Source organism: Diceros bicornis, chromosome 16 (genome assembly GCF_020826845.1).
Source record: "Diceros bicornis minor isolate mBicDic1 chromosome 16, mDicBic1.mat.cur, whole genome shotgun sequence".
NCBI classification, from domain to species: domain Eukaryota; kingdom Metazoa; phylum Chordata; class Mammalia; order Perissodactyla; family Rhinocerotidae; genus Diceros; species Diceros bicornis.
In genome coordinates, this window is record NC_080755.1 from 7178151 (window position 1) to 7200197 (window position 22047).

At 36.9% G+C, this 22047-nt stretch overlaps 1 protein-coding gene across 1 annotated transcript in view; it reads left to right on the forward strand.

Moving 5' to 3' along the window:
• The window catches only part of NDUFV2 (NADH:ubiquinone oxidoreductase core subunit V2), a 30604-nt gene continuing 8557 nt past the window's right edge, over positions 1–22047 (forward strand). Inside the window, exons 1-6 of the mRNA XM_058556701.1 lie at positions 1–103; positions 14394–14459; positions 15970–16032; positions 16120–16236; positions 19358–19526; positions 20827–20936. Of these exons, the coding sequence (XP_058412684.1) occupies positions 50–103; positions 14394–14459; positions 15970–16032; positions 16120–16236; positions 19358–19526; positions 20827–20936 (579 nt within the window). The 5' untranslated portion in view covers positions 1–49. The remainder of the gene's footprint in view (positions 104–14393; positions 14460–15969; positions 16033–16119; positions 16237–19357; positions 19527–20826; positions 20937–22047) is intronic.

Genomic DNA, 22047 nt, shown 5'->3' on the forward strand with positions numbered 1-22047 from the left:
CGGGATTCTCGCCTGGCGGCGCCGGTAAAGGCCCGCAGTTTGGCCCGCCATGTTCCTCTCCGCGGCGCTCCGGGCCCGGGCGGTCGACCTCACCGCCCCCTGGGTAAGGAGGCTCGAATTGAGCCCAGGCGCTGCCGCCGCCCTTCTCCCTCTCTCTGTGCCTGCTTTTGTTGTGGGCACACGAGAGCCCTGGGCACTGGCCGGGCCTGCAGGCGGTGGCAAGGACACTGCGGCCTTCGCCCTGTCCCCAGAGCGCCCGCTGCAGCTCCACCGAGAGCGAGGAGCTCCGAGGGAGGGTCGGCAGATCTAGCTGCGCGGGTGCGTGGCCTCCCCCACAGGACTGGGAATTTGCTCCTAATTTGGTCAAGGAGAGGATGAAGGAGGGGCCGCTCGGTTGTCTGTCTTTTGCCGTTTCGCTCTAGCGCGGAACGTAGCCTGTCCTGGGTCGGCCAGGTCTGTTTCCAAAATCCTCGCCGGCGAAGGAGGCACCTTGCATCTCAAGCCTTAGTGACCTTATTACTGTCAGGTTGCAGCGTCCTGGAGAGATCTCTGGGACTGGAGGCTCTGGCTTGCTTGGTGAAAGCTTAACGAGCGTTTCCTTGGGCCGAGAGAGAGGTGACCACAGTGTTTCATTTCCTGCGGTTGTGCTTTGCATGTCGGAAAATTCGGTGAATAATCGTATCAAACTAACTCTGAAAGACCACCACCACACATGCTGCATCCAGGAGGATTTTAGAGCTTGGATGGTCTTTTGAGATCCAAGTACGTACATCTCCTCTTTTAGGCAAGGAAATTGAATCTCAGGTTGAAATACTCGCTCAAGTTAACTTAAAAATGCAGATTCCAGAAATGACGATTATAACAACAGGGCATTTACTGGAAGCAAGCCTTTTTTTCCTAGCAGTAAAATAGAGAGGTTGAGTCAGTTCTCAGCAGAAGACAAGTAGAGAGTGCGTAGTAGTGTAGAAGGAGATCAGGGCTTTAGAGTTCGACCTGAGTTCTGATGGTGGCTTCATCACTACCTTTTCTGGCTTTATGACTTTGGGCTGTTATTTTTCTCACTTAGTTTCTTCAGTTGTGAAATGGGAATATTCCAATTTGTAGAGTTTAGTCTTTCAGTAAACATTTGAGGTCCTACTGTGGGTCATGCACTGCCTGGCTCCAAGTAGCAATGTGGATAATAATAATAGGTAACATTTGGTGACTACTTTCTATGCGCCAAGCACTGTGTAAAATATTTACATTCTAAATCTCATTTATGAGGTTGGTACTATTACTCCCCCATATTACAGATAAGAAACAGATTTAGACAATCCCTGTTCTTGTGGAGTTGATAGTCTCATGTAAGAGGAACTTCAGATTAAGGTAAATATCATACAGTGTAAAAATACAGTGTTAGAGATATGAATAAGGTCATCCAGTTTGGTTTGAAGGCGGTATAAGATTTTTCCTGGAGGCACTACTGACAGATTGGGGATGGGGTCAGATGGATTGGGGAGAGGGTAGTCTTGGTGGAAAGGACAACATGAGAAAAGATTATTTTTTGTTTTTAACCTACCTTTCTGAAGTTGCTCAAGTTTACTGAGGGAAATTGGTATGTATGGTGAAGATTTAATAAGTGCTATAATAATAGAAGGATGTGCCAACGTGAGCAGAGACTAGGGAACTGATTTCACTTTGCTTAGGGAAAAGAGCAGTTCAGGGGCTTTGGAGGGGTAAGAGGAGGAAGTTAACTTTGGTCATGATGGATGAGAGGGAGGTATAGTGTGACATAGGTAGCTGTATGTACAGGACAGTGAAGTGTGAGAGCATAGCAGGATGGACAAGGAATAACCAGTTGTGGAAGATGAGGCTGGAAAAAGTCACAAAGGCCTTGGCATGTCATATCAGAGTTTAAGTTTTATTCTGTAGGCAGTGAACAGTCTTAAGTAGATGAGTAGCATAATCAGATTGGTTCCCAGCACTACCACCTCGCCCTCTCCCGATTGTAATTTTAGGACAAAATCTCTGGGGCTGTGGAGAAAGATGAGACTCGAAGGCAGAAGAAGAAGGTTACTGCAGTAATCTAGGAGAGAAATGAGAAGAGTCTGAACTGGGGATAGTAGCAAGAAAAATGGAGTAGCAGGAAAAACAGAATTTAAAAGTTGTTTAGGGGTAGGACTTGGTGACTGACTAAATTGAGATAGAGTAAGTGAGAGAGAAAAGAGCACTCTGGGATGTTTCTCATGTTCATGGTTTAGGCCACTGCCTCTAATGACTGTTTAATGTTGAGTTACCATGGGATTGGGAGAAATATTTTGTTACACCCTTTTTTGAGCGAGGTGAGGCATAATTTTTTTTAAAAATTGTCACGGACAGCCAATTGACATAAAGATAAGAAACAAAATGAAAGCATAAAATGACATTTTTCTGCATAAGGAAGCGTTAGTTTCTTTGGGGATCAGTATAGTAGGCAACTTTATTTGATAATTTCAAAGGTGAAAGGGTGCAGAACCTACCTATTTGTAGAAATACCTGACAAATCTATGAAGAAAAGCAGCTGTTTGAGATTAAACTGCAGAATTACGTAGCTATGATGCTTAGTGGAAAAAGTTTAATTTTATCAGGGTAGTAAAAGTATGCATTTGGGGGGAAAATTTGGAAATTTTCCTTTTAAGTTAGGGTTCTGAGCCATGATTTGCAACCCAGAAAAGTGATCTTGTCATTATTAACATTGGTTTAGTAAAATCAAGACATAGTAGAATATTTAGAAATAGTCAGTAGACTATTAGAAATATAGCAGAACATAATTTTATGCTTATCTTAACCAGTTTATAATGCAAACGGAATACTGCACACAATTTTTAGTCCTCTTCACATCAAGAATAGCTTAACAGGGCCGCCCCGTGGCTTAGCGGTTAAGTGCGTGCGCTCTGCTGCTGGCGGCCCGGGTTCGGATCCCTGGCGCCCACCGACGTACCGCTTCTCCGGCCATGCTGAGGCCGCATCCCACATACAGCAACTAGAACGATGTGCAACTATGACATACAACTATCTTCTGGGGCTTTGGGGGAAATATAAATAAATAAAATTATAAAAAAAAAATTAAGAATAGCATAACGAAGGTGCAAAATGTCCAGGAAATAGTAACTAAAATCCAGTGAGTGTTTCAGCTCCTGTATGAGGTTAGACTTAAAAAACTTTGGCTACCTGAGAAGGGGAAAGTTCAGAAAGGGGAAGTAAAGAATAAATCACTAAGAGGAGAGAAAGGGTAAAAAGACTTGTTAACTCAATTACAAAATAGTAGTAGTTGATGTTTAAAGGAAATATTCTTGAATCAAAAGAATGCAGTTTTGTTGCTAAGAGGATAGTGTGGTAGTACCATGAAAAAATAATTACACGGTTTGAAAAATACAAATAATGTCATGCTGTGTTCAGATGGTTACATTTATAGTGATATGTACTACATGTCCTTAATATTTTGAGGTGTGGAGAAGGAAGTTCCTTATTATCAGTGACTAAATATTCCTTAATATCCCACAGTACTTCCAAAGATCCTGGGTTGGAATAGATTATCTAGCATTTCTTCTTCTTGGAATCATTAGCATTTTGAAGATCATTCATAAAATCCATGAACTGTGAGCTAGGATATAGGTACTGTATGCCCTAAAGCAGTAATTCCCAAACTTGATCAAAAGAATCACCTCGGATGCTTTAAAAATATAGCTACTTGGGCTCCTTCTGGTCATAGGTTTATTAAATTTTAAACAAATATATGCTTATCTGAGTGTTAGTCCTTGGGACTAGAAAACAAAGCAGTTTAAGTTTATACAGCATTTGTTTGTGTTTATTTGATTTTCCAGTTCAACTAAAAAATTTGTGCTTCAGTTTTACCAGTTAATTCTTCAGGCTAAAAGCTCTTAAAATCATTAAAACTTTTGAAAATGAATGTTTGCTCTTACAATCAGCTCTTAACTATTTAGGGTCCCATCTGTTTTTGAGATTATTGGGGTCCATTGTTTGGCCTTTTTTTTTTTTTTTTCCTTCACTGGCATTTTAGGGGCACAAGAAGAAAAGATAATGAGAAACTAGTGTTACTGTTTAATTAAAGCTCCAAAAATAATAATAATGGCTAACACATGAGTATTTATAATGATACTATGCTAAACACTTTATCTCATTAACAGTTGAAGATAGGCACTGCTGTTATTTTATAGATGAGCAAACCTAGGTGCAGAGAAGCAGAGCAGCTTGCCCAAGATTATGGTAATTGGTGAAGATGAGACTGAACCTAGTGACTACAATAATGTTTGGACGTTTCATTTCTATGAAGTATTCCTGTCCTTAGGACATTTGAGTGTTGTTTGTAGCCCTATTGGATTTTAGATATCTAAAGAATGCTTTGTTTAATTTATGGTCAAGATGGCTGAAAGTAATCATTAATATTGTTGCCATTAATATGGTTATCTTAATTTGCAGTGCTCCTTTAGTACCTGGGCTGTTCATGTAGCTTTTCTATAATATAAATTTGGTCAAATTTTAGTTGTTAATTCTCTAATAGTGCTGGAAAAATCACTTCTATTTCTTTAATCTGAATTAACATTTTTAGTTTTTAATGATGGAGCTTTATATGGAGGACATTTGTAAAAGCCCTCCTATGTATATTTGAAAATATAACAAAACTTAATTTTAGGCATGTATTTAAGTCAGGAAAACTTATGTTTGGCTTTTCATTTATTTAGCTGTGTGATAGGGAAAGCTTTTTTCCTCCCTTCTTTGAGCCTTCGTTTCCATCTGTAAAACGGGCTGATGATAATGCCTCTATGGTAGGGTTGCTGTGAGGAGGAAATGAGTTACAGTATTTGTAAAGTTTGTAGCACAGTATCTGATGCAGGATAAGCATTTGTATTTATTATCATTATCCTTGAAATAGATTTCACAATTACTATTAACCCATCATGTACTTTATTAAACTGAAATGCATTGAAAAACTGATTTCTCAAGGATTTATTTATTTATTTTGTGTGTGTGTGTGTGAGAGTGAGAGAGAGAGAGAGGAAGATCAGCCCTGAGCTAACATCCACGACAATCCTCTTTTTGCTGAGGAAGACTGGCCCTGGGCTAACATCTGTGCCCATTTTCCTCCACTTTATATGGGACGCAGCCACAGCATGGCCTGACAAGCGGTGCCTCCCGGTGCGCGCAGGTATCTGAATCCAGGTCAGCAGAAGCAGAGCATGAGCACTTAACCGCTACACCATGGGGCTAGCCCTATCAAGGATTTTTTTAAACGTAAAAATACCTACTCTGAGTGTATTGTGGACAAAGACTTTTGGGGGAGCTTTTAGTTTCCTCTGCATATCTTTGCTTCTAGACAGCTGAAAGAAATGGCCTGTGCTTAAGCTGGTAGTAGGGGAGGCTGTAGGTAATAAATGAGTAGATATTGATAAATAATGGGAAGAAAGTCCAGAGGGAGCCAGCATCACATTTTCTTTGCTAGGAAATGTTTCACATTTGAGTTGTCACCCTATGCAGGTGCCCACATATATTGTGGATTTAATCTGTAAATGTTCAAGGTAGTCTAAAAGGTATATTCCCCGGCTGAATTGGTTGCTAATAAAGGAAAAGACTATCTGGTTGCTTGACGTTTGTCCTGTCCTGACTAATTAAGTTAGTGATCCTGTCAGTTGTGTTTTACAGCTTCCTTGTCCTTTAAGTTCCCCTGGCTAGATGTGGCCTTTTATAGGGCAAATGTCTGATAGAATTGAAAGGTGAGCAGAGTTGGATACTGTTAACGTTGGAACAACAGAAGAAATTTAAAAATAAAATGCATGAAAGATCCTATTGTCGAGTGAGTGGAAGAATATAAAATTTTAATTTTTGTCATTTTGAGCTTTTGGTATTGGTATTGCAAATGATGTTAAAAGAAAAGGGCTAGTAGAAAGAGCAGAGGACTTAGATTCAAAAGGCCTGGACTCAGAATCCATGTCTGTCACTAATTGTGTGATGTAGGGCAAGTTACTGTTTCTGAGCCTAAGTTTCTTTAAAAGTAAAATGGAAATAATAACATCTAACCATAGATATTTGAGGAGTCAATGAAAAAAGGTATGTTGAAGTATTTAATACAAAGTCACTCAAGGTCACTTGAATCCAAAGAAAACACTGCCACTATTTGCCTGCTGTAAATCTCGGCTCCTTCTGAAACACTCTGAAAAACAGAATAAGCTAGAATTGAAACCCACTATTAATTCTGCGCTACCTATCAGATTATGTTCTTGTTTATATAAAAAAAAAGTTGCTTGAATTTTCAGTTGGAGTTCACTGAATTCAATTGGAATTCATTGAAGTATAGACATTTCAGTCTAATGAGAAACTAGACTCTGGTCTAAGGGAAGAACACTGAGCTTACGCTTCCAATCAGTGCAGCCTAGCCAAGTTGTTTTTTTTCCAGTTCTGAAACCAATTGGTCCTGCAATGGCTCTTTATTCCAAAGTGAAACTGAATTCAAATGGCCCATTAAATAATATAAAGATGTAAATTCAAACTTTTAATATCTTATTTATTCCTTTATTGAAAGTATCTGACATGGATATTATAACAAATGTAAAATAGGTGAAGTTCTTAAAGATATCAAAAAACAGAGCAGCTTTGAAAATGGCCATGTGCAAACCTGCTGTAAATAACAGTTTATGCCAGTTGAAAAAAATTGCTTCTAGACAGCTGAAAGAAATGGCCTGGCTAATATTTATCAATTTACTGTCACTATTTTGCTTGCTTCTTTTGTTTTATACACAAATTATCTGAGCCCTTTTTCTACTATTTTGAAGAAGTCAACTTCAGACACTGAAATTAACTTGCTCAAATGCTGTGCTAATGTGTATATATTTAGGTTTTCTGTAGGAACAGAAGAGGGGCATTTACTGCTTTAAAAAAAAAGATTTGGTTTTTTAAAGAAACAGTTAAAAAAAACAGTAAATAGCTTGTTTATTAATAGAGTATATATGTGCATCCTTCTTTCTCTAAACAGGAACATTGTGAGCCAAGGGAGGCAGACCTTTTCATTTCTAAACTGTGTCCCTATATATGCATACCTGGTTTTTCTTCATTAAATTCTTTGTTTTCCTATATCTAATCTGTTCTTCCAGAGCTCTGATATCATCAAATAGTTCCATTCAAGTAGCTAATAATAAGGTCATGACCTTTGTAGTCGTTAGCCCCAAGATCTAATGTGAGTTCTGCCATTAATTAGTGGTGTGACCTTGAGAAGTTTTTATAACTTGTTTAAATCTCTATTTTCTGGAAATAATACTCACCTTGCATGCAAGTTGTAAGAATTACATAATGAGTAAAAAGCTTAGTGCCTGACACATAGTACTTCTAATAATAAAATAATAATAGCTAATGATATGTAACATTAATATAGTACTTATTATGTGCCAGGCAGCATATTAAGCAAGCACTTTACATGGATTCTCTCTTTTAATCCTCACAACAACCCTATGAAGTATGGATTGTTATTATCCCAATTTTACAAATGAGAAAAGTGGCTCAGGTGCAGGGCTTTTAACCACTTTGCTATACTGATTCTCTGCACATAGGATATTTGTGGAATATTAGATTCCAGTAATATACCCCAATTTCCAAGATGTCAATGTGAAAAATGTGATTTTTAGAAAGTATGAAATTGACACTTATTATTTGGTATTGGTCCTTTTTCACATCACAACCACCATCAGAAAGACAGTTTTTTTTGTTGTTGTTTTTTGCTGAAGAAGATTAGCCTTGAGCCAACATCTGTGCCCGTCTTCCTCTATTTTGTATGTGGGTCAGTGCTACAGCATGGCTGATGAGTGGTGTAGGTCCGTGCCTGGGATCTGAACTTGTGAACCCTGGGCCACCCAAGTGGAGTACACGGCACTCAACCACTATGCCATGGGGCCGGCCCCAGAAGGACAGTATTTTTAAGATTAGTTTGGTGACATTAGACAGGATGATTTGGATTGGGGAAGGGTCAGCTAGAAAACTGTTAGAGTAGTGCACAGACCTGAAATGTCTGAAAAAGAGTGGTGATAGTAAGAGAGGAAAAGGACTAAAGACTTTATTTGTTTTTAAAAATTGAAATGTAACACATATACATGGCAAAAAATTCAAACGGTATTCAAGGATATATATATATTATAGTAAATATAAAATATGATATATGTTATATATATTAAAGAATAGGGATACAGTAGTCCCCCCCTTATCCTTGGGGGATATATTCCAAGACCCCTAGTGGATGCTTGAAACTTCAGATAGTACCAAACGCTATATATACTGTTTCTTCCTGTACATATATACCTATAATAAAGTTTGGGGTTTTTTTTTGTGAGAAAGATCAGCCCTGAGCTAACATCCGTGCTAATCCTCCTCTTTTTGCTGAGGAAGACCAGCTCTGAGCTAACATCTATTGCCAATCCTCCTCCTTTTTTTTCCCCAAAGCCCCAGTAGATAGTTGTATGTCATAGGTGCACATCCTTCCAGTTGCTGTATGTGGGATGCGGCCTCAGCATGGCCGGGGAAGCGGTGTGTTGGTGCGTGCCCGGGATCCGAACTGGGCCGCCAGTAGCGAGCGCGCACACTTAACCGCTAAGCCACGGGGCCGGCCCCTATGATACAGTTTAATTTATAAATTAGGCACAGTAAGAGGTTAACAACAATAACTTCTCTTTGGCATATCCGAATTGCCAGCATGACTACTCTTGCACTTTGGGGCCATTGTTAGGTAAAACAAGGGGTACTTGAACACAAGCGCTGTGAAACCACAACAGTGGAGACAACTACTAAGTGACTAATGGGTGGGTAGTGTGCGTATACAATGGGGATATGCTGGACAAAGGGATGATTCACGTCTGGGCAGGACAGCAAGGGATGGCTGAGATTTTATCATGCTACTCAGAACTGTGCGCAATTTAAAACTTATGAATTGTTTATTTCTGGAATTTTCCATTTAATATTTCGGACCACAGTTGACCACAGGTAACTGAAGCTGTAGATAAGGGGGGACTACTGTGCAAGGATATATATTATGTTACATGTACATGTTGCATATATTATATTAAAGAGTAAATTTTTTTCTTACTCCAGATCCTTTGTCCCCCTCTTTAGAGACAGCACCTGTTACTGGTTTCTTTTATAATATCTTTATATTCATCTCATTCATTCCTTTATTTCTTGTATAATATTCTTTATATTAGAATATTTTCTATATTTTGGAAAATCAGTAGTACATGGAGACTGGTGTATTTGTAGATGTTGATCTTTTGTCAAGAACTGTGAAGGGCCGGCCTTGTGGCTTAGGGGTCAAGTGCGCGCACTCCACTGCTGGCGGCCCGGGTTCGGATCCTGCGCGAGTGCCGATGCACCGCTTGTCTGGCCATGCTGAGGCTGCGTCCCACATAAGCAACTAGAAGGATGTGCAACTATGACATACAACTATCTACTGGGGCTGTGGGGAGAAAAAAAGGGAAAAAAAAGAGGAGGATTGGCAGTAGATGTTAGCTCAGGGCTGGTCTTCCTCAGCAAGAAGAGGAGGATTGGCATGGATGTCAGCTCAGGGCTGATCTTCCTCACAAAAAAAAAAAAAAAGGACCGTGAAGGCTCTGAGATTTCACTCTACTTACAAGCTCACAAGTTAACCTCCCTCAGTTTCATGGATGTTGGCTGAGACTCCTGGGTCAGAGACAGAGGACTTTATTACTCAGGGCCCAGCAGGCAGCATGAGCTTCCTGTTCACATTGGTTCCCCTTGACCCTCAAATTTCATGGGAGTGACATGGAGCAGCCCAGGTGAATGCTGTGCATCATAGCTGAGGAACCCAAACCCAACTTTGCCCCAGGGGAAGACATTCACTACAAAAATCCTTGAAAAGAGAATCTGTAACAAAAGCTCTTAGTGCCTAGTGCCTCTACTCCTAAGATGTGTAGAAACCCGAGACCCACGGAGAATTGTCTACCAGCACTTCTTCCTTTCCCACTTTTTAAGTGAAAAAGAAATTTATATGTTAATTTCATTAGAGAGGAAGGAGATGGTATTTTTCAGCCATTTAAAATATATTATACTTTCACCAGAGAAACTGACAGTCTTATGTGGATATAAATAATAAATAAAAAATAATTATGTGCAAATGCAAGAAACTCTCAGTAATCTGTTATTTTGTGACAGTGTGACTGTGACTCTTCGTTAGAGTCAATTTACAAAGCACAATTTAAAAATATTTGTTTAGTTCTTAAAGTACTGTTGTTTGAATCTTTCATTTTTCAGTTATTAAGTGTTTTATCCCCATGTCAGCTAAGCAGATGTGATATTGCTTTAACAGGTTATATAGTAGTTTCAGAGAAACTTTATTATTCAAATCTCAAAACACTCCAATAAGTAAATTATCCCTGTTTTACAGGTGCAGAAATTGAGATTTAAAAAAATTAAGTGACTTGTGCAAGGTCACATGTTAGTAAGTGGCAAGAGTGGTGATCTAAACCCAGATCTTCCAAAAAAAAATTGATCTGAAACTCCAGCATTTTTTTTCTATAATTTAGCTGCTTTTTCTTGACTATTCTTAATCAGTAGTCTGTCTTGAGCAATTTGGACTTTAAAACACTTTATTTTGGATAGAAGTGTCTGTGTGTGTGTTTTTGTAAACTCCTGTGCATATCCAGAATGACAGGTCAGCCAGAGAGTGCCTCAAAATAAATTTTACAGTATGTAGCTACGCAGGCCTAAAGACCAATTTTCAAGATTATGTCTCTATATTTTTTTTAAGTAAAGGTATGTGCCAGATCCTGGAATAATGAGGAAGGGATCAAATATTGACCCATAACTGAAGCTGTTTTAACTTGGAGACTGGTGGTGTTTTCTTTGATATACAGGGAAGTTGGAAGAAGAAAGAGGACTAAGAGCAGAGTTGGTCAATTTTGTTTTGTACCTGATGAATGTTTTGTTTTAAATAAGATTTTTTTTTAGCTTGTCAATTAATCCATGCTAAATAGGAAACATGGAAAATAGAGAAAAATATAAGAAACAAAATAGTTTTGTTAACATCATAATAACAGAGATAAGCACTTTTAATTGTTATGGCCTTCCAATCTTTTCATTAGTATTTGTGTTGAATATAATTGGGATGGTAGTTTATGCTTTTTTATTTGTTCTGTTTAACCCTTATATTTCCATTTATAGTTGTGGCACAAATACTTCTTCCTGTGTCATTATTTTTAGGAAGTAGGATTTTTGTTAGCTATATAATATGATTTTTGTTGGAATTACTTGTATTTCTTTTAAAACCTCCCTATGTTGGGCTTTTTGGTTGCTTGTAATTTGCTATAACAAATATTACAGAACACATTTTTATATAAACCTTTATCCTCATTTTATACTATTCTTTAGAATAAATTTCTAAAAGTAGAATTACTAGGTTAAAAGATGGAAACTTTCTTTAGCCTGTCCATACACCATGCTGATTTGCTTTCCTAAAGGCTGCATCAGTTTTTACCTAATGTGTAAGCATGCCCACCTCTCCATATGCTCAACAGAATTGAATATTATCTTTAAAAAAAAAAAAATCTTTGCTAATTTGATAGCTGGAAATGTCAACTCATTTAAAATTGCATGTTTTTAATTACTAGTAAGTTTATTAACTATTTGAATTGTGTGACATTGTTCATTTTTCTCATTGATTATAGTCTCGTGCCGCATATACTGCGGTGGGCCCATAAGATAGCACCATATAGTCTAAATGTGTAGTAGGCTATACCATCTAGATTTGTGTAAGTACACTATGATGTTCGCACAATGATGAAATCACCTAACGGATGCATTTCTCAGGATGTGTGGTTAAGCCGCACACGACTGCATATGCGTTTATGATCTCTTCAGACTCACTCTTTGTCATCAGATGTGTACAGTATGTCCTCCATATCCGTGGGTTCGGGTTGGCAGTTTCACCCAACTGTGGATGGTAAACACAATCTGCAGTTAGTTGAATCCGAGGATGCTAAGCCCAGCAAATACTGAGGGCTGACTTAGAGACTTGAGCATCCACGGATTTTGGTATCGAAGGGAGTCCTGGAAACAGTCTCCTCGAAGGTACTGAGGGACGACTCTATAAGATTCAAGAGTCATCATCGTAGAGTTAATAGATGAGAATGGATAAGCTCTTAGAGGCAAAAGATCTGTCGAGAAAAGAACACAGGACAGAACTGAGCCCTTAGGACAACCCACCCTGAGGGAGTGGTGAAAAGCCAGTTAAAGTAAACAGAAAATGTTAACAGTTTAGAAGTTAAGAAAAGAGAGAATTGGATACTTTCCCTACTTTTAAATTAATCCTTCCTTGCTTTGTTATGAAATCCTTTGTTTTCTTTCAGAATTTGTTAAGTAACTCACTAATGTTACTCAATAAAAATTATTCTTTGATTTTCTTTTAAAAAAGTATCTTCTCAGCTAAAGTGATGGCGGAGACTATCTTCTAAATTTTAGTTTCAGTTAATTTTTCAAAGCTTTATGCTGATATTGTTCCTATAGGTTTTTTTTTTTGAATTGTGGCCTTAGTTTTATGTTTATCTCAGTCCAGATTCTGGACAGGTAAGTCAGGGATATAGGCATAACCTTGTATTTAATTCACAGACTGACCCTGGAGCAATTTGGGAGAAAGTGAATAAAAGTATAAGAACACAAACTCTCTTGATATGTGTTGCATTCTTTTTAAAAAAAGTTTATCATATATTTCAGACACAAAAAAGCAGAAAGAATGTAATAAATACTGTGTATCCACTTCATGCCTAAGAAAGAAAACAAAACTAACATAGTTGAAGCTCCCTTTTTTACCCACTAGCTGATCAAATTCTCCCATCCCCCCATTATCCTGAAACTGATGTTTATCATTCCCATATTTTGTACATATGTCCTCACATTCTGTACCTGGGTCTTTTCTTGTTAATTAAAGCAAGTATTCTATGTAAACTTATTTCTTCAACTGAAATCTTACTTGAACCTAGGGAAGAGTTAAATATATGACAGCATTATATCACTGCTTTTATTTCCTTCTCCATTACGTTTGCCTTCTTTGAGTTGTCCAGCCCTGGCAGTTCCATGCTTGGTTTAATCTAGTGTTCTGCCATCTGTGGTTAGTAGAACTCAGAAATTGGAGGATTTCTGGACAATAGTTGAATTGCTTTTCAGGGGGTAGGGGGCAGAGAGGTAAGAGTTGGGAGGAGGAGCAACAGGGCAAAGAGTAATGAAGTTAAAGTAATCAAATGGATTCCTTCTAAAACAATTGAGTGTGGTCAGTCTGCATAGCATCATAAGCAGCTTTCTGAAAGTACTTTTATGGCTGGAGTTTCTAAAATACTTTAGTAAAGAATTGAAAAGGGGGATACAGTTGACTCATTTGTACGGAGTAAGTATATGACTCATTTGCACAGAATGAAAACATGTTTATGAAGGTCCACATGAAATGAAAGCTGGCATCCTGCTTGATTCAGACGAAAGTGAAAGGCAGTAAGTTAATGGTACATTAGCTCTCCAAATGCATGCCTACAGAGTGTAGTAGAAAGGATACACGACTCAGCAGATCTGGGTTGTAATCCTGGTTCTTCCATTGACTTTTTTTTTTTCTGAGGAAGATTCTCCCTGATCTAACATCCATCGCTAATCTTCCTCTTTTTGCTTGAGGAAGATTCGCTCTGAGCTAACATCTGTGCCAGCCTTCCTCTATTTTGTATGTGGGTCGCCACTATAGCATGGCTGCCAACCAGTGGTATAGGTCCGCCCCTCAGGAACCAAACCCAGGCCGCTGAAGTGAAAGGCGAGGAACTTAACCACTAGGCCACAGGGCTGGCCCCCTTCCCTTGACTCTTTTTTTTTTATTAAACAGTTTTACTTATTTATTTATTTGTGAGGAAGATCAGCCCTGAGCTAACATCCATGCTAATCCTCCTCTTCTTGCTGAGGAAGAGCAGCTCTGAGCTAACATCTATTGCCAATCCTCCTCCTTTTTTTTTTCCCCCAAAGCCCCAGTAGATAGTTGTATGTCATAGTTGCACATCCTTCTAGTTGCTGTATGTGGGACGCGGCCTCAGCATGGCTGGAGAAGCGGTGCATTGGTGCGCGCCCGGGATCCGAACCCGGGCCGCCAGTAGCGGAGCACGAGCACTTAACCGCTAAGCCATGGGGCAGGTCCTCCGTTGACTCTTAATGTGTGACCTTAGGCAAGTTAATAACCTACCTTTCAATCTCCATTTCCTTATACCTCTCCTGACCCGTATCTCTTAAGATCTTTTACTTCCATATGTTGATTCTTCTGTTTTTAATTATGAATCTTAAAGTATTTATTTATGAAAAATTTCTTAAGGCTTGTGATTTCCTAAACTTTCTTAAAATTTTAGGGAAGACATATAAGGAATTTGCATAAGACAGCTGTGCAAAATGGAGCTGGAGGAGCCTTATTTGTGGTAAGTAATGACTTAGATGTCTTCAGAATGAAAAGACTTGGAAATTTGGGTAAATCTATTGTAATAATCCAAAATATCTTAAACACCAGTGTCTTTGGTATATGCTGGCAATAAATAGCTATATTTAAATATAGCTAATTGAATTTACTACGTTTCAAAAGATGTGTGGTGCCAGCTGAACCTTTCAAGTTTCAGTTGGCACCAGGGCAACTCTGGGAACAAGAATTTAGATGATTCTTTGGTGAAGTTACTGTGAGCCCTAACGTGATTTCTAGTCACGCTTTGGGTACTTAAAAGTCAGTCATGTTGGCTCGCTGAAGATTCTGAGGCTGCAGCTTGGGGAATCCCAAAATGGTACTAGTTTGAAACTCATAGATTTTAGTAATATAGTGAATACATTGGCAGTTGGCCTTTATATTTTTGGTTTCCAGGGTTTAACTACAGGTAGAGGTCAATAAACTCCCCAGCATAGTTGCATAATTCAGAAAGGATAAGATAATGCATCTCCTTTCTGTGACAAGGTGCAGGTTTCAGGGATTAATCTACTGTTGTATAAAGGCAATTTAGTGGACTTTGTATGATGATTTAGAGTTAGTGGTATAGTTTTGTAAACTTCGTTATTTCCAGGCTGAATCTTAATAAATATTGAGTTAGCCATACTATTGATAAGTAGATTTCTGCTTTATATTTTATCATCTTTGTCCAAAAACATCAAATTTGCCACATATTTGAGATTTTTGTCCAAAGTTTCTGTCTTCTTTCCTCTTTTATGTCTTTGAAAACGCAGAACTCGGAGTTAACATATTAAGGGATTCAATTCTGTGTTCACCATACATACAAAACATTAATTGATGTAAATGTTAATCTCAGTGTGACTCATTTGATTTCCTGTTGACATGCCATTTCTTGTCGGTTTTTCAAGAGGGCCTGCTCTTTTATGGAGAAGAAATAAAGCTTCTTGCTGTTGGCTAGTTTCTGTTGTGGAAAACTAGCTGTTGGCTAGTTTCTCTTACGTGGGGAAGAGATGGTGCTTTTGATTGAACCTTCCCTAAAGTAATGGGTTTCTTTGACAATCTGATACATTCTCTTTTGGAAAAATACACGTATGTTCACACTCAAAATTTTGTGTCTCAATTTTATAAGGTTTCTTATAATTGGTAATATTTTGGTAATTATATTAGAAGATCCTATTCTCTAATCAAGTTGGATAAATTTTTTTTTGTTTTTTGGTCCTAAAGCTACTTTTCTTAAGCTTTATAGGGTGATTTCTAAAACTTTTCCAGAATTTTGAATTCTGCTATTGTTACTTTGGTAATCACACTCGTCAAATGTGTATTTAAGAATTAGTTTAAGCCATTCTTTTTGATGAAAGAGTAGACTGATATACATCATGTTGGAATTAAAGTGAAGAGATTAAACGAGCATTAGCAGCATAGTAATGTACAAAGTTATTCACACTTGTGACGGAATTTTGATAATTTTGGGAAACATTTTTTTTTCGTTTAAATAGCATAGAGATACTCCTGAGAATAATCCAGATACTCCATTTGATTTCACACCAGAAAACTATAAGGTATGACTAAATTAACATTATAATTAATTTACAAAATATTTAGTATCTTCCAGATGTATAAAAAGAGGTGCTTTTTCTTTGATACAGAGGATAGAGGCAATTGTAAACAACTACCCAGAAGGGCATAAAGCAGCAGCTGTGCTTCCAATCCTGGATTTAGCCCAAAGACAGAATGGATGGCTGCCCATCTCTGCTATGAACAAGGTACTGAATTCATTTTTGCCTTAGTTGGAAAAGAGGAGAGGTAGTCTGTGTTAACTTCCTTATGTAGAAATTCCTCCAACAGTCACTGATGTCAGAATCTAGGAGTTTGAAGCCCTTTAATCATTTATATGTTTCCTCAAATTACATTTGTGTTTTTGTTGATTCCCTTAATAATGCAGAGAACTGAAAGGGTAGAGCTTTTTATCCTTATTGGAAATAGTAAAGGCTTTATAGTGAAAGATTTTCTTTTTTCTCTTCCTTTTTGAGAAATGGCCATAATAAAGATAAAAGATCCCAAATGTATATAATTTGCTGTCAAATATTCTGAAAATTAATGTACTGTTTAAATACTAGAATTACAGAGAAAAGGATCTACTCACAGCTAATGTGAATCTTTTTAGTATTTTGCATCTTTGGTTACAGGCTTTAACAAAAATCTATATAATATATGGTATGTATAACACTTGATTATGGTACGTTGGAATCAACAACCTATAGAAATGCTATGGGTCACCCATTTAAATGAAGTTAGTTTTTTCATACATTTTTTTTATTTTTTATTTTTTGTGAGGAAATAAATATTTTTTGTGAAGATTGGCCCTGAGCTAACTTCCGTTGCCAATCCTCCTCGTTTTGCACAGGAAGATTAGCCCTGAGCTAACATCTGTGCCCATCTTCCTCTATTTTATGTATGGGATGCTGCCACTGCATGGCTTGATGAGCGGTGCATAGGTCCGTGCCTGGGATCCAAACCTGTGAACCCTGGGCCGCTGAAGTGGAGCACATGAACTTAACTCATATGCCACTGGGCTGGCCCCTATTACATATTTTAAGATTAATTTTTTTCTAATAGTGTTTTCAGGAGTAATCCAAATTTCAAGTTTATTTATATCCTATGAATATAACTACCTTTGTGTGGTATTATGTTACAGTGTATAGTTTACCAAGTGCCATGCAAAACCACCTATTATTTGATTCTTACAGGAATCACACAACTAATAAGCCAATGTGATATAATGGAAAATACATTTGACTTCGAACTAAGAGATCTGATTTTTCTCTGGACTTACTTCCCATCTGCAGTGAAGATTCTGAACTAGGAAGATCTCTTCCAATTATTATGTTATGATTTCTAAGTGATAGAGCTAGGACTGAACCATTTCCAATTCAGTGCATTTTCTACTTGACTATTGTAGAGATTCTTCTATACTTCATTCTTTTCACTTTCTAAATTTTATTTGGTCTAACTATTAGGCTAGACCATTATCATCTTGCTTGGAGAATAAAAAAAAATTTAATGGAATCCCAAATGCAAATTTTAGATTTAGTTCATTGATGTCTTATTTGCTTTGTACAGTATCCTAACCCTGTTTTGGACCCTTAGTATTTTTTTCACTATAAAAAATGTTATAAAGCAAGTTTGGTTGGTACTAAGTAAACATAGTCAGGTGGTGATTTTTTTCAATAAATCACGTATTTCTTTGGAGGTTTTCTAAATTACTTACATTGTTTTTAATATTGTAATAGCCAATAATAATGATTTAGGTATGTTTCTAATCATAGATCCTTTTTTTTTGCAAAAATTCATGTTTTTAATAATAGCAAGCTTGTTGGAAGTCTTTCTGAGTGGCAAGCTTAGCAGAGCAAAATAAAATAAATAAGAAACTGAGAACATTTCAAAAATATTGTTCTGCTCTATTTAGAATTGGATGTGTGTGTGTTAGAAGCAGGAAATAGCATATAAAGAATAGAATCAAGATTCTTTCCACTTTACATTTGAGACGTTTAATGTTACTATCCCCCCACTCACACTGCCACCCCAGCCCCCAAAGGAAAGCCCAACTTTACAACAAAAACAAAATCCAGAACTCACGCATTAGTCCTTAACTGTCACTAAGGTGTAGGGCGGTGCACAGTAGCGTCCCAGGGGAGCTTTTTCAAATTATACATCAGGGCTTTATTCCACATTCATTCAATTATTCCACTGGTAGGGCTCCAGCATGTGTATTTTAAGACAGCTTCCCAGATTCAGAGGTACATGCCTGTTTAGTATCAGAGTGGTTTTGTATCACTGAGTTAAATTTAGCATAGCTACTTTATTTCACATGTGAGCCATGATTAGATGACTGTTGAGAATACATTTCCTTTAGAATCCCTGCTATGAGAAAGTTCAACATATTTGTCATCTGAAATGCCATTTAACAAGCTCTTCTTTCATGTCAAAACATGGATATATGCATAATTTTTAAGAATGCCAGATATGAAATCTTAAGACCTGATAGATTAATGATATTAGATTACCTAGAAAGTTGTAGCCAGGATTATAGTCAGGATAGACTGCATGTGGACCAGCCCTAGTGAACAGCTAAAAAACCTGTTTTCCTTAACAGACTTGCCCTGACCAAGAGTTGTGCTCAGATAGTGATTCCCTTGGTCCTGAACCACCGTATGTCAAAACAAGTATTTTCCATAAATACCCTGATAATGAAGGATTGGGAAGTACTAGTCTGTAAGATCCAGCTTTTGGAAAGAGTGTCTCGATAGGAAATAGAAGTAGTGTTTTGGATTGTTCTGGAGAGCTGTGTATGTATGTGTGGTGTGTGTATATATAAGTATGTAGATATGTAAACCAATATGGGCTAATAAATGAGCTTTGATTCTCAACCATTTTTCTGTCGCCATACCATTTGCACATCACCAGTAACATCAGGCTTTTTTGAAAAGTTTGTGAAAGCTTGAAAAAATATAATTGTTTAATTTATTGGAATTTGGCCACCAAATTTTTGCCATTTTAAATCACAAAATACAAGAATTGAAATGATTAAGTGGAGATTCTTAATAGTGAAAGACAAAGATTTAGAGAAAAGATCCTTTTGCAAAGATGAGTGGGGTAGGAGGAGGAGTCCTAGGAAGTGCCTGTGGGCTCTGTGTAGTTCAAGAATAAGGTGTCTGCGAAAACTGAAAGACTTAAACCTCACAAATATCAAATACAGGTATATTTTGTGCTTTTGAAGAACTTTTCTGTTTTTATCAAATTGAAGCAGTATTGAAATTATGCTTTTTACAACATACCAAAAGCTTAATAAACATTGTAATTAATTAAAAAACTCTAATATTTTAGGTTGCAGAACTTTTACAAGTACCTCCAATGAGAGTATATGAAGTAGCAACTTTTTATACAATGTATAATCGAAAGCCAGTTGGAAAGTACCACATTCAGGTCTGCACTACTACACCTTGCATGCTTCGAAACTCTGACAGCATACTGGAGGCCATTCAGAAAAAGCTTGGTATGGGACACGTTATATTTATAACTTGTATGAAAAATAGAATTGTCTTTCTAGATTTAACCTATTTCTACCTAAATTTTCCAACTTTTGCCATTTTATTGGATCTGTACTTCACCAGTAAATTTTTGTCTGTGTTTGCCCACCTTTATTTCTTTTTATTTTGTATTCTTCCTTAGTTCTCAGCTTCAAAGCTGAATTTTCACCTTTTCTTCCCCTAATCATTAAGTATGTTTGAAAAGCTTCTAGGAGTTTTAAAGTTTTCATTGTTTAGAAAATTAAGTTTCATTCATTGTGTGATAGCATGTGGTACATAGAAAAGTGACTATATTGTCCATGTATTTTCCAGATGACCCTTGGAACAAATAAGATATGAAAATAGTAAGAATGCTTCAGGAAGGGAAATTTGAAATAAGATGTTATTATAGTAGCATTTACAAAATTAAAAGGGCATTTTTCCCTACAAAATTGCCATCACTGCATTTAGAACTATACATATCAAATGAAGTAAAAGGAGGTGTCTTTTAATTTCGTTGTTACTGAATATCAAGTACTTGCATGTTGTAAAAATAGTTGGGCGGTATTGAAGGATATAAAACAGGAAGCTGAAGTCTGCTCAGAGTCCCACCCCTCACCTCCCAAGTACAAATTGATAATAGTTGGGTATATTAGTTTTAGATTTTATATTGTGTTAATTATTTTTATTATTAAATACATAAATGTAATATGTCTGCTTTTTGTAATTTATTTTGGCTATAGCTTAGTATGTATGTCTGCCTCATTTTTCTTTTATGAGTTATTCTGCAATTATTTTCATATATACACATCTTTGCATACTTGTCCTATTGTATACTGAGGTCGTTTACAAGAAGTGGAATTGCTGGGTCAGATTTTACTATATTTTACCAAAATGCCTTCCTTAAAGATATGAGAGTACCGGTTTTCCTCACATTCTTAATGATCTTTGACATTAGCAGTTTCCTGAGTCTTTGCCAATCTGATATTCTGACTGACTTTAGTTAATTATCACAATCGAAATGAAAATAATACAGTCTGATGCACTGCTATCTATAACAACAAACACTGGAGATGAGTCACCTGCAATTTGATTGTTTTTAAATGAGTACACTTAAGAAATCCTTGAAAGTTCTAGTATAATTATCAGAGTTGTTTTAAGAAATTTAATGCTCTCAAATACTTTATACCTCTGTAATATGTTGTTGGTTGTGTTTTTGTTTTTTCTTATACCATATTGCTATTAAAGTATAACCTGGTCCTTAACAGTGATCATTTATATTTCTAGGAATAAAGGTTGGGGAGACTACACCTGACAAACTTTTCACTCTTATAGAGGTGGAATGTTTAGGGGCCTGTGTAAACGCACCAATGGTTCAGATAAATGACAACTACTATGTGAGTATTTCACTTAATATAAATTAAAATTATATTATGTCATACTTTAAATATTTTAAATATTTGGTTTCCTGTCATTTTGGTTTCTGAATTAGTCATTTAGAAGAAACTATTGGTATAAATATTCATGAGGTTTTTTTTTCTGGTATCCAAAGTTTATTAAAAATCAAAGAATAGAAAAACTTTACATGAATATGTCAATTTTAGCTTTCACATTATTGTCCACCAGAAGGTTTTTAAAAAATTATCTTGAAACATTTTTGCATTTAACTCCAGGAGATAATGACATTTAAAACTTATATATTATGAAAAATTTAATAATTTACATATAATACAGAACATAACTACCAAGACTTAACAGATAGTAACATTTTGCCACACTTACTTCAGGTATTATTTTTATCATTATTATTATTATTTATAGAAATAAGCTACAGATGCAGGAATAACTCCCACTCAAAATCTTACTCCTTTCCTTTCATTCCCAGAGATAACCACTATCAGCCCTGAGTTAACATGCATGCTAATCCTCCTCTTTTTGCTGAGGAAGACTGGCTCTGAGCTAACATCTATTGCCAATCCTCCGCCTTTTTTTTTCACCCCCAAAGCCCCAGTAGATAGTTGTATGTCATAGTTGCACATCCTTCTAGTTGCTGTATGTGGGACGCGGCCTCAGCATGGCCGGAGAAGCGGTGTGTTGGTGCGCACCCAGGATCCGAACCCAGGCCGCCAGTAGCGGAGCGCGCACACTTAACCGCTAAGCCACGGGGCCAGCCCCACTATCATAAATTTAGTGTGTATTCTTCCAGCTTGTTTTTAAACTTTTAATATATGTATCCAGCTATACTAATATGTAATACTATATTGCTTGTTTTAAAAATTTTACAGAGATGGTATCATATATCTTTCTAAGTACTGCTTTAGCCAAATCTCACAAGTTTTGATAAGTAATATTTTTATCGTTTAGTTCTAAGTATTTTTAAATTTACATTTTGGTTTCTTCTTTGACCTATGTTTTTTAGAAGTGTTCTTAATATGCAAGTGTATGGAGTTTTCTAGTTATCCTTTTTCAAATGGTTGCTACCCTAATTGTGTCATGGTTTTCATCCAT